The sequence below is a fragment of the Stegodyphus dumicola genome, chromosome 8 (genome assembly GCF_044657685.1).
Source record: "Stegodyphus dumicola isolate Sdum_Otavi_A_Nest chromosome 8, ASM4465768v1".
NCBI lineage: Eukaryota > Metazoa > Arthropoda > Arachnida > Araneae > Eresidae > Stegodyphus > Stegodyphus dumicola.
In genome coordinates this window covers 161,345,692-161,359,414 of record NC_140775.1, presented here as the reverse complement: position 1 = coordinate 161,359,414, position 13,723 = coordinate 161,345,692, and the positions used below count along the sequence as shown (strand labels likewise).

Sequence of the window (13,723 nt, the reverse complement as noted above, 5' to 3'; positions counted from 1 at the left end):
AAGATGTGTTGCAGCTTCCTTCCAGTTTGGCATATATCTGGATGTTGATTCTCAAGAATACAGCAACCCTACAGGAAATTGCAATAAAAGAAAGGAAAATTGGATTGAGCTATTCATTATGATTCCAGCTGATGAGCTGTCATATAAACCTCGTAACTTCATTAATGTTTAAATGCAGTTTTCAATATGTCAGCCTAGAATGACCTTAATAGATCAGTAATGCCAGATAATAATGCTGTCTTTAATTTTAAAAAATGTAATTTTTGTTTTTACTTTCATTATATAAGCTTACCATGCCAAGAGTTGCTGGAAAATTCATCTAAAAAGGTTTATAATAATATGTAGATGCAATTTCGTTTGTACAATAAAGATATGTTTAGCCTCTGGAGAAATGACAATCCATTTATGTGGATTTCTTAATTATCTTAATGGGCTGTGGTCTCAGTTAATTTTGTTTGTTGGAATTCTACTGTATTTTATGACAGCTGCCCATGTGGTGTAGTGATTAGTAATCCTGACTGCCATACTGATCAGCCTGGGTTTGAAATCAGGTGAAGGCATGGATGCTTGAAATGTTTGTACGTGTATAATGTCTGTGTGGCAAGGGAAGCACTCAAAAACCTCTTAAGTGGATGGTTTTAGGGGAAGAGGGATGAGGGACAATCGGACTCCCCCACCTTCTGTTGGTGTTCCATTAAAAATTAGTGGGAGAGAAGTATACAGTTAGTGTGGTGAAGCTATGTACAACTTATGATGAAATTCGGGTGTTTCGGCCACTTATTATGATCTGTTGTTTGTTATTCTGTGAAAGAAAATTTTAATCATAAAAAAAAGTTTCAGCTATAACAGTAAATTTATATCTTCGTTCCTAAAAAACAAAAGGTGCGTTATCGAGGATCAGTCAGGCTTACATCAAATGAAAATGCAGATCTTATGAGTATATTGTTGCATCAATCTTTTCCATAATTGGTGCTAAATCATGCTGTTTGGCGACAGTTTCATGGTCGATTGGATAATACATAAATATAAATAAAAATAAAATATAAAAAAATTTAATCCATTTTAAATTTATATTTCTCTTTGTATTGAATTTTAACATTTTCTGTTATAGACTTTTATCCGTAAAGTCTTTTTAACGTGCTATGGATATTTTCAGGGAGAATTTGTTGAAGATGGAACAGAAACACATTTTGCACTAGGTCCGTATCAAGCATACATTAAAGCTGTCAGTAGTGGAAACAAAAGGGAAGGAATAATACATACACTGATTGTTGGTGATACCATTATTCCAGAGAGTGCTGATTAATAAGGATGATCAAGTTATCCATTCATCCTTAAAGAAGATGATGACAGCAAATTATCATCCACCAGGTATGGTACTATAAATATTTATATTGCACAGCCTGCAGGTTATGGTCTTTCAAACTACTGTACAGTCTTAACAGTTGAATTACTTTTGTAAGCAGATTTAAAATTTAAAAGTCATTGTACACATATATTTTTAACGTTAGATCAAATGAAAAAAGTATATATTTTTGGCATTTTAACAAACTATGCAATGTAGCTGTTTTTTAACACAGGTTTTTTTAATTTAATGTAAAAAAGGATATCATTTAATGAATTCGTTAGATGTAGTTTAGTAAAAAAAAGAACTACTTTATTTTAAGTGTAATTTTAAAACAATAATAGAAAAGCCCACATTTTCAAATATAACTGAATAAAGCCTAATTTTGTATCTTCAGTCATTAGACTTGAAATGGAACCGTCCATTTATAATTTCTTTTGCCTAGGAATATTTTAATCTGATGCAGTATCAAATTTCACGAACAAACTTCATTTTAACTATATTTGATACATGATAAATACTCTGCATTTGACAAAATGCACATACTTTAGAATAACATATAAAATATATATGTGTACGTGTTAAAGAGTGCATGACACATAGTGCATATTAAACTTGAAATATTTTTAGCATCCATGTGTAATTAAGATGTGTCAAATGTAAAGTGTATTTTATTTTAGAGGTATAGCTTAATTCTGCCATTTAATGATTTTATTGTATAATAATAATGTATTCATTTAGTTCTTATTATATATGTTTCAATATAAATTCAGACTTTCATTTTTTTTTTTTTTCCAAACAAATGTGTTTAATTTACATTCTCAAACCGCAAGAAAGCAATAATTTTTGTTAAAAAATGTTGTACGTACTTCAGTGTCTGTAACTGTAATCAAGTAAGATTCATTTTTAATCGCAGAGAAAGGATATGCATCTGAGGAAATAAAGTAATTCATAATGTTCACCAAGCAAGTTATTCCAGTTTATTAATTTTAAGTTACCATCTGTTTCTTGATTGAAGGGACTGTAAGTGTTTCTAAATATATAGATTCCAAGTAAATTATACAGATATTTCTAGATATATTCTTGCATATCTTTGCAGTAATACTACTTTTTGAAATGTTTTCTATTTAAGAAATACATGACTTTAAATAGAAACTAACAAATAAAAGTAAATTTTCATAGTTAGTAAATAAGTATAAGCTGAATACTGTTTATTTTTATGCTGATAGTTAGTGGCGTATGAAAGCTAGTTTTTTGTGTATAAAGTAACTGCTGTATTGAGTTAATTGAGTTATATGAAAATATGCATATTTGTGCATTGCATCCAAGATCTCATTATATATTTGTGCTCACAATGATCAACTAAAATGTATTTATGAGTCTCAAAGCAAAATTTGTATTTAATTTTTTTATGATAGATATATCACGTGGAATTTTTTTTTCCTTATTCATATATTCAAGTATGTTTGTAAAATAAATAAATAAATAAATAAATAAAATTAATGCTGATAGATAATACTTTACTGATAGCTTTTTGTATGCACAATGCTTCAATGAGATATCTAATTCCTAGTTTTATTCAGTCTAAAGGTCATTAATGCAGTCATGATATAAAGTTGCACTTTTTTTCCTGTTTGTTAATCTAAAATAATCATTTATGATTATGATTATTATATTAATGTTAGCAGAAATTGTAGAGGTGTTCATGCTTAAAACTACTTAATATGATTCAAAATATTACTTAGGCTATAGTGCAGATGGACTGTGATTTGTAAGTAAGTCACATAGCAAACCATCTGCAGGAAGCTTGATTTGATAATTTTAAGATTTCTATAACATGACTTTACAGTATTGCTGCCTTATCTGCAGATAATATGTTCAAAGAGAAAGTAATGCTGGTGGTTGTCTTTTTGTCTGACGATTTTTCAAAATGAAAGCCTTTTGGGGGGGGGGGCTTTTATATTTCAAAAGTAGTACAGGATCATAATTAGAAAAAATTTTGATTTTATGTCAAAATATATCTATCAGTGAAGTCTTTAAGATGATGGATATTTAAATTTAAGACACAGTACTTTCAGCATACATGAAATCTCATTTTTTAAAATTCTTTTGTTGGTTTTTCACTATCATTAGCCAGATAGGTACAGCATGTCATGATCAGTTATACTGTAATTAGACAAAGAAATTGTTTATCTTGACATCTGAAAATAGTATTCTCATTAGGATATCAAGACAAACATTACATTATTATCTTATCAGAGGAGATATTAATTTTATAATTATTCTGGTATCAACCGTATAGTGGCTGTTATACTTTCAAGTGAAGTAGGGAGACCATTAATGAAAATTTAAAAGACAACAAAATCCAAGATAATAAGTCTTGTTTCAGATTTTGAATGATACAAAAATCATATTCACATTTAAAATAATTCCTTCAACTATATACAGTCAAAAGTCTTCAATCCAGACTCGTCGGGACTTCGGCGATTCCAGGTTATAGATCATCAATTTAAATCTGGTAAGATGGCATGCAGAAATTATACAATTAAAAATATGAAATCATAATTTATGAAATAAAGAACAATTATGATCTAAAGGGTATCAAAATTTACAAAAAAAAAAAAAAGCTTAATAGTTATTTGTTTACTTTATTAAACATTTCTTTCAATGTAAGTTGTTTAAGATGCTTCATTTTTTGTACTAATACTTTCTCTTTAATTCTATTAACAGACATAATTTCTTGTTCATTTCCACTGTTCAAGTCCTGTAATAGCTGTGTAATCCCCGCAGAGCAGCGTGAAATTGATGAACAGATTTCAGAATGGTTAGAGAAACAAAGGATATGCCTTTATCCATTTTTTGCAGCAATGCCACTTTTTGTTTGATGGACATTGAAACATGCTTTCGCTTTGTAGATCCTTTGGCAGCTTCAGAATCGGAAATTCTTTTTGACATAATCGTAGACTGTACTTTTATAAAATTGCTCTAACAGTCTGCAAAAAATAATAAGCCGGATCCAATTAAAAGATTAAGGAACAACGCAATCTGCAACATTAACTGAAATAGATAATTAGATAATTTTAGCTTAGCTTATACCATCTGTTATACATTAAATGCGAATGCGTAAAGTTATCAACAATAATGCATTAATGCATACATAATGCGGTCTGGATTAAAGACTTTTGACTGTATAACATTATACTTCTTACATACTTTTCTTTAATATGTCGATTGTTTTAAATGAATCTATGTTGTCCTTTTCTGTAATGTCCAATCTTTTATTCTTTTATTTTTATGCATGTGTTTTTTTATACAACTTTTCCTCTATATTACTGCCGTCATTTTTAAAAAAAGTGAATCTAGTCAGAAATTACAAAATCTAGTCAGAGGTTTTAAAATCCATGAATTTTTTAGAGCTTATTAATATGTTGATATAATATTGTACCAATGTGAGAGAACAAACTAGTCATTTTGTAAAATTTTATTTGAACTATGTATTTATTCATTTCATCATCTACTTAAAATATTACATTGGTGAAAAAGTAATAGGAATAATTGAGATGTCATGAGATTTAACAGTGCTGAAGTACATTTCTTACTTTATTATTTATTTCATTGCTTATTTTTATTAATGCGAATATTCCTTTGATTGGAAAACATATACTTCATTTTTGAAAACAGAATGCAGCAGTGCTTTCTATCTTCTTCAATTTGTAATTAAGTTGTTATCCAAGAAAGGAAGCATTTTAAAGATATTGAAATCTGATGGTGAGTAATGAGATATGTTAGCCTGTATATTCCTAATATTTCATTATTGAAATAAGAGTTGGTAGAAGTAGCAAAACTGCTGTTTTATGGGATCAGACCAGAGCCATTTGCTCACTGAACTGAATTTTTTTTTATTTACTAAATAACTTTGAATAAGATCAAGAATAGGGAGTGAATCAAGAGTGGCATGCGAGGATGAAGATAAGAGCAGAAAGAACTGAACAAGGTGTTAAGATTGAAAGAATCAACTCAGTTGCACTGCTAACTAAATTGATTTCTTTCAGCTGTAGTTTTCAGATTCCCTAAAAACCTCTTTTACTACGTAGAAATAACAATAAAATTTTGCAGTTAAAAAGTTAGGAAATGATCTCTTCCCCCCCCCCATATGGGAAGAGAAACATCCCTTTCTCAAATGAAAATCAAACTTTCTTGGTATCCAAAAGCTCTTGAGGGAACTACCACTTCACTCGCTCAGTAGAATCAGTGCTTTTAATCTGTTCCAAGAGCAGATTGCCCATCCCTACTTACCAGTGGTTAAAAACTGTTCAATACTGGTAGTTCATCTTGGGTCCAATCCCCAAGGGATAGGTTTGCTATGTGGTTGTTTTTCATGTGTGACAGAAGCAAGTTTCTCTCAGAAAGCCCTCAGCTGGTGCTCCCTGTTTGGACAGATATTGCTCAAAGATACTTAAGTGGTGTGATCAATCATATGTGCCTATTTTATAAGTGCATATGGCATTACCCAGTACAAAGAGTTAGTCACTGCCACTTATGCCAATTTATGAAGATGTTGTGAAAATCTGATCTGGGATTTGGGACTACATATAAGTTACTAATGGGATAAAATAAATATCCTTTCAGATTGTTGTTTTATAATTTAACATACTGAATTTCACAAATTCAAAATTTTCTATCTTTAACATTAATGGGTTAATATCTCATTTAAAATACAGCAACTGCTGCCCTGGATAGTATATTAGTTAATAAGCCCAGAACCATACATAGTTTTGCCATTCTTGACGAATGCTTTTTTACATGTGACAAAAGTACAGCAATTCTTTGAAGCATTTCATAGAATATAAACAACATTATTGAGAATTACTGAATGGACATCCTTAGACGAGCTTCTTTGCATTACCACATAGTAGTTCTCCAGAGAGAGTTTACCAAATCACAGATACTCCTATTTGCTGCTTTTCAGAAAATATTGTTTCTTGTTGAAATCATTCCAGGTAATAGTTCAGTTAAGTAAATCATATAAATAAAATTTAATCAGGATGTGGGATGGGACCAACTTTTTTATATTCTGATTTTTTCCCCTCCTTCAAAAAGCTGATAGGTGATTACCAATTTGATGTTATTTATAAGTTGCTGTTTAAATAATCAAACATCAGCTTCTTATTCTGCACTGCAAAACAAAAAGGGATATTAAATTTTTTAAAAACAGTTTTTGTTTCAAATGCGCTTCATTAATTCTTAAAGAGTTCCATAAGATCATCCAGAGAAAAATCAAATTATCTAAATGAAATCTGTGATTATGATAATAACGCTACTAATATACATTAAGTGATGGAAAGAATTCTAAATATTTCTCATGAATTTCAAAATATGATGTGTTTGTTTAGTTGAATGTAGCAAAATATACATATGGTAGTTAAAATAAGTGACACTATGAAAAAGTATAGGTACACACAATGGCTACAGTAATTTGTTTCATATATGAAGTCACGTTGTTATATTTTCATATTGCTTTTTCACCAGCTCAATGTTTCAAGACATTTAGTGAAAAAAAATGTATTTTGTTTCCAATCTAGAAAGTTTTATGGTGTGCAATTTTATTGCAATGCATTTTTCAAATGTACAAAACATTGCTCATTATATATGTCACTGCTAAATGTGTCTTCCTAATTAAGAAAGGAATCTCAGTTTTAATTTCAACATGCACAAGATAAATATTACATGTACTCATGATTGTAATTATGTTTCAGATTTTTTGCTATAGCTGTCAAATTTTTTTAATGCTAAAAATTTGTTGGATCTTCTTTTATTGTAATTATCAAAATATTTATGTTCACATGCAGGAGAAAAAGGTGGAACCCACAACTATTGGAAGCTAATGACATTTTAAATACATTATTTTATATTTGTTTTCAATCTACTTAAACCATCTGCATGCAGAAATTCTTAAAAATCTTACTAACAGTTTAACAAGAATATTTAATTTCACTAAAATTTCATCTGATCTGTTTTAAGAAATCACCTAAGGAAAAAAGACAATGTTAATTTCAAACATAATACTTTTGATGATTTTATTACAGCATAATCCAAATGGTAATTAATCTAAACTTAAAAAAAATTACTTGGAACTTCCATATATTCAGAATCTAAGAAGTTACTACCTTCCATAATCAGAATCTTCAGGAACAGCATTGAGCAAGCAAACTTATTGAAAGCATTAAAAGAAAGAGGTGATGGTAGTACATCATGTAATCAAAATAAAATACATGGCATGATAATGAACAAATTTTTCTGCTACTCAGATCTTGATGACAAATCCCAAACTATAAGTTTACCATCACATTTTCCCCTGAATTATGGGTTAAGCAGTTTAAGCATTAAACAATTTCCCATTTTTCCTCTCTTCACTAGTTGAGCTTCCTTGAATCAGAGTGATACTGCTAACATGACAAATCCAGTTATATGTGGAAATAGTAAGTCCAGTCCCTTTTTTTTTTGCAATGACTAGTGAATTGCTACAGATGATCATAACGATCTACTGGTTTAATCAAGCTGTAGGTTATTAACCATTGTCATCTATGAAGTTAGTTTGATACAGTACAAAGTCTTTAATCTGGACTCGTCGGGACTTCGGCGATTCCGGATTAGGGGGTTTTCCTGATTATAGATCATCAATAGATTTAAATTGATGATGCAGAAATTATAAAATTAAAACCGTAATTTATGAAATAAAGAGCAATTATGATTTAAAAGGCATCAAAATTTACAAAACAAAGCAAAAAAAAAAAAAAAAAAAAAAAAAAGAGGAGGGGAAGCTTAATATTTATTTGTTCACTTTATTAAACATTTCTTTCAATGTAAGTTGTTTAAGTTGCTTTGTTTTTTGTGCTAATACTTTCTCTTTATAAGACATAGTTTCTTGTTCAGTTCCACTGTTTAAGTCCTGTAATTGCTGTGTCGAGAATAGCGACTAACATGTCAATTGAAATTTTTTCGTTTTTAATAACCTCTCTGTCACTTTCTTCACTATCGGAAGCGGTACATCGAAACATGCTTTCGCTTTGTAGATCCAAAATCATCCTTTGTAGATTTGGCAGCTCCAAAATCGGAAACTCTTTTTGACATAATCAAAAGTTCAAGCTTACTTTTTATAAAATTGCTCTAACAGTCTGAAAAAATGATAAGCCAGATCCAATTAGAAGATTAAGGAACAACGCAATCTGCAACATTAACTGAAATAGATAATTAGAGCCTAGCATATACTGTCCGTTATACATTAAACACGCATGCGAGAAAGATTGTAGCTTTGAGGTCCGGATTAAAGACTTTGTACTGTATATATTTTTTCGTTTGCCATTCATACCCTATTTTGAATTCAAAATTAAAGTAACTACTATAATATTTATTTTAAAATTATTACAACTTAAATATAAAATCTGTGAAATCATAGTGTTTTATGAGAAATGTAATTTTTTCAGCATATTATTTTAGAATTTACTTTTAAAATAAAAATAGCATGTTACCTATTCAATCTGATTATTTATATGTATATTTTTTAAAATCAGTGTGCAATGTGTTACTCTCAGAAAAGAATTTCCGGATTATGTACGTTTATATTAAAATATTGTTTTGGATTATATTAACATTGCAGTATGATTGCATTGCAGATTTTGTTATTTTTTAAATTCAGTAAAACCTTCCAGTACTGGACTGTCATAAGTCTATGGATTTTGCCCACTAAATGAAAGTTATTTATTCAGAGGAGTTACTTAAATTAGGAAAAATATTTTAACTATAATTTTTTTATATCATGAATGATTAATGTTACTATTTTATATTGTTGGAATGATAGACATGTTACAACAAAAAATAATTGACAATATGTACTTTCTTAGCAATCCATACAAATTTCATCTTCAATGGACATGCTTCATTACATATGTATATATTTAATACAAGAGCAACTTCTGGAATTTATATTATGTATCATCGTAATGAAAAAAATAGTAAAATAAAAATTTGCTTTTTTAGAGCAAAATTAAATTTAAAATAAAAAGATATAATCATTTACTTAAATTCTTACTTCACAATAACATTTCTCCAAGAGTTTTTAATTTAGTAAAAGATTAATTTTTTGTCTCTATATCTATCGCTTTCAGAATTCGTTATTGAATGATGCATACTCATTATCATACATACTACTTTTGTTTTTGCTAATTAAGTAAAATCTGATCACATATTTGCCATGTGAGTGAGGGGACTGTTTCATATATTTGACCTAAGTATATTGCTGATGACTTCCTATCAGAATATCTCAAGTATGTTAATCAGATGTTCTAACAGTGTGGCCATTCTATGTATATATAATAATTTGGAAACAAAACTAATGATCCTATAAATACAGCAAGAACTGTACGGTTTTATCACAACATAGATATATACAAAACAAGTCCATAGTTTGCAGTATTTTTATTTGATATATGAAACACCAACAAAATTGTAATATTTTGTTAATTTAAATTTTCAAATAAAAGAAATTAGTTTTGCATCATTATGAGAGATGTATTAAATATAGATAGATCTTGATTCTATAAATACTGTAGGGGATTGAAACAACTGCAGAGAATTGGATTTGCTGAAATTTATGAATAACATCCCTTTCAGTCATTATAAATCAGCACTGTATAAAAGTATTTCAAAATTCTAAACAATATTTATATTGTTAATAAAAGGAATTTTCAATGTCATATATTACATATTTTAATTACAGCATTCTCTTTAATTATTTACTGTTAAAAGGAATTGTAAAGTATTTATATAAGTTTTCATATCAAAAAACATCCTTTGTCATCAGTTCTTGGTTGTTTCAAATTCTAATCATCACAATGTACTGCACATATATAACAAATTAATACAAAATGATAATGAATTATTAAAAGTTTATTTATCTGACAAACTGTTGTATATACATATATTAATTTATACACAGGAAGGAAAATAAAAAGCTAACAGATTCTTAGATTTGATGAAGTAATTTTTGAAATTAGGATTAATGATAAAACATTGTTGAAAGATAAGTCAACTTTTGATACCAGAAGCAGACTAGAGATAAATTGCTGGTCTGGTCTAATTGCTATTATGGTTATAAAACATATTAGTTACATATAAATAAACCAATTCATTTGGATCTAGATATAACATTTTCAATTAAGACATATGCTGAATTAAACTTCTGATAATTTGATAATAATATTACACTAGCTCCTAAAATCCACAGTAAGAAAAAATATATTTTTCAAATTTGTTTTATTAAAAACTTAAAATTTGTTTAATGTATTTAAATTTTTCCATAAATTTTGATTTATTCTGGATGTTTCAATTATACATATATAGGGAAAAGGAATTGAGAAAAATCTTAAAAAATGAATCTTATCTAAACCAAAAAAATAAGTTCTAGCAGCAAATACTGTAATTGTATTAAATACTAAAATTATATACTTCCAAAACTTTTTCCTCAAATTTTTCTATTATGTTTTGTAAAACTTTGGAAGATTATAATTTTAGTATTAATTTTAATTACTATCGTTTTATATATATATTAGTCCTCTGATTTAGAATTAAACAATTTTGCCTGCACAGAAACATATATATATATAAAAAAAAAAAAAAAAAAAAAAAAAAAAAAAAAAAAAAAACTTTCAAAAATAAATAATACACATTTTTAAGCAATGGTTTACTCATTATGCATGAAGTTACAGAAAATATATAATTTTAAGTTATGATTGGTGAATAATTAGCAATGTTTCTTCTTAAAGCAACTGATACAGAAAGAAATTTACACTAATAAATGCAATTTTGTATCATTAAAATGAAATGCATTTCATAATTTTAAATATTAAGAAATATTCATTTTCAAGCTTTTTTAAAGTTTGATTACTTCAAACATATCACTATTTGTCACCTTGTTAAGTCATCATTGTTGTGTCAAATGATTAAAGAACCCTTTAAGAAAGGTAAAGTCATCTAATACTATTCTGGTTTACATTCAGAATGAGATCCTAACAACCATGAATGTATGAGAAAGAAATGATTTATAAATACAAATGAAAAACAATTTACAGTAGTATATTACAGTTACAAATTGTAATCTGCTCAAAAGAAATAAGAAATGCTATAAATAGGAGTTCTAATACAGATCTATTTCTTGCTAATATGCAGTAGAAGCTAGCTTTGAGGTATTGTAGTTATGGAAGAACTTTTTTCCATATTCGTAAGAGCTAATCATTATAGCACAGGCAGTTGATACTTTAAATAGCCGAGGAACAACACCTAAAAATAAAAACAAGTTGTAAATTTATATAAGATTCATTTCATTATCTCAAAAGAGAACTAATAATTTGATAAATCCTCTCCTCTTATTTTAACTCTTTTCAATATAATAACTGCAGCAGACTTCCTATCTAGAAAAATGTCAAAATGGCAGAGATTAATTATGCTGTAAAATGAAAAATAAATTAGAGAACGCTCTTTTTTTTGTTGTTGTTGTTGTTGTTTAAGAAAGTACAAGTAAAATTTACTAAAAGAAATATCAATTCTTGGATCTTGATCTTTATTTTCTCAATATAAATACCGTAATTTTGAGTAGATAAGCCGCCCTTGGCTTATACGCCGCACACAGGATAATTGACTGGGAAAAAATAAAAGGTCACTGAATAAGCCGCATCTCCACATACGCCGCAGCCAAGCATTCCGAAGCATGGCAATTAATATTCATTCGTTCAGTAATTCCCTGTCCATACTTGCCAACCTATGACACTCAAAAATCAGGAGCTTTTTTAAGAAATCAGGAGATTTTTCACAATGTTAAAAAGACTTTTTAAATGATAAAAATATAGTTTTTAATAATGAATTCACTTTAAATAGTTACTAAGTCTTAAATGCAAGCAAAACAAAAATACCTTAGACATAAAAACATTTTTATTACTTTCATCATTTAAAAAGAAGGGGAAAAAAAAAAAAAAAAAACGCATTTTAATTAATTTTCATACAAATGTTATGGACAGTGGCAGATTTTGCTCTCGTTAAGAAAGAAACTTCATAATTTTGTTCATAGCAATTGCCACGTAGGCCTGCTTTCGCTAATAAAAGTTTTTCTATAATAAAAGTTTTTCTAATGTGTCATCACTAATATTAGATCTAAATTTAGTCCTCGTTTTCGCAACAACACTGAAAATCCTCTCACACTCTGCATTACTATGGGGAACTGTCAAGATGGCCAACACAATTCTAGAGAGTTCACTATATTTTAAAATTCCATCAGCACCTTTCAATTTTCCAATTAACCTCCACTGGGTGTCAATCCTAGCTGATTTTATAACTTCATCCAAGTTTTCTAATTGTAAACTGCAAAATTGCAACTGCAGTATATCAGTAGCAACATCAATATCATCATCTTTCATGACTAAACGAAGTAACACAGGAAATCTGTTCAAAAAGTACCTTATATCAAAAAAAGATGCATTTGCTAGAGCAGAAACATCAGCAACTTTAGCATGCAAAATCACTTCATCGTTGACTGGAAATTTATGTAGTGTGTAATCACATACTCGGCAGAAGTAACTTCTAACATGAAGATAAAACTTATTTTTGTCTTCTTCTGAAAGTTCTTCCACTGCTTTTGTAGTTGCAGCTCCTATTACCAAATCTTCATCTTCCTTCTGATTTTCTGTTTCACCATAAATCACATCATATATAGAATTACAAGACAAAACACAGACTGGTTTTACAAACTTTGATAAAATGTCTTTAAACAGATCATAAATCATTGATTGCAAAACATGAATTAATGGAATTCGGCTTTGTAGAATTGTGTTCAGAACATCGAATGATGGCAAAATGAATTGTAAAAAAAAAAGCAAAAAGCTTTGTTAAGGTCCGAAGAAAAAAACATAAATATTCGTTCTTCACAAGATAAACTTACAGTAATCAGAAAATGTTTCGTGTATTGAGCAATTTTTTTTTTTTTTATTTTGAGAGAAATTTGTATCAGCTTTACGCTTATATTTTGCAGTATTATTTTGAGAACTGCCAGTTGAATTGCTAAATGATGCAGAAATTACAAAAAATCAAAATTTTTCTCATTTCAGTATCATGCAGCTGTTGGAACTGTTTCAATTTTTCCTTTCTTTTAGAACTCCTTTCAAGATAATAATAAATATCAACAATGCGTTCATCCACATTTAATGGTAAAGAAGCTGCCCCTTTTTCAGCTGCTAAATTTAAGAGGTGACAGTGCACCTCATAATCTGCAAATCTGAATTTGCCTTTCTTAAGATGCCTGCAACACCAGTCTTCCAGCCTACCGTTACTGGT

General features: G+C 28.7%; 2 protein-coding genes across 7 annotated transcripts in view; one reads left to right on the top strand and one right to left on the bottom strand.

The window, feature by feature from the left end:
* LOC118188334 (fas apoptotic inhibitory molecule 1) overlaps positions 1-10,372 on the top strand; it is a 54,456-nt gene extending 44,084 nt beyond the window's left edge. For 3 of the 6 annotated variants that reach the window (XM_085822663.1, XM_085822664.1, XM_085822665.1), the window contains one exon: positions 1,157-2,848. In XM_085822663.1, the coding sequence (XP_085678789.1) occupies positions 1,157-1,306 (150 nt within the window). In that variant the 3' untranslated portion in view covers positions 1,307-2,848. Of the gene's footprint in view, positions 1-1,156; positions 2,849-7,101 lie in introns of those variants that run through there. The other 3 variants (XR_015042779.1, XR_015042778.1, XR_015042780.1) reach the window with 3 other exon arrangements.
* The window catches only part of LOC118179592 (mitochondrial glutathione transporter SLC25A40-like), a 66,700-nt gene continuing 63,247 nt past the window's right edge, over positions 10,271-13,723 (bottom strand). The window contains exon 10 of the mRNA XM_035348767.2: positions 10,271-11,680. Within this exon, the coding sequence (XP_035204658.1) occupies positions 11,559-11,680 (122 nt within the window). The 3' untranslated portion in view covers positions 10,271-11,558. The remainder of the gene's footprint in view (positions 11,681-13,723) is intronic.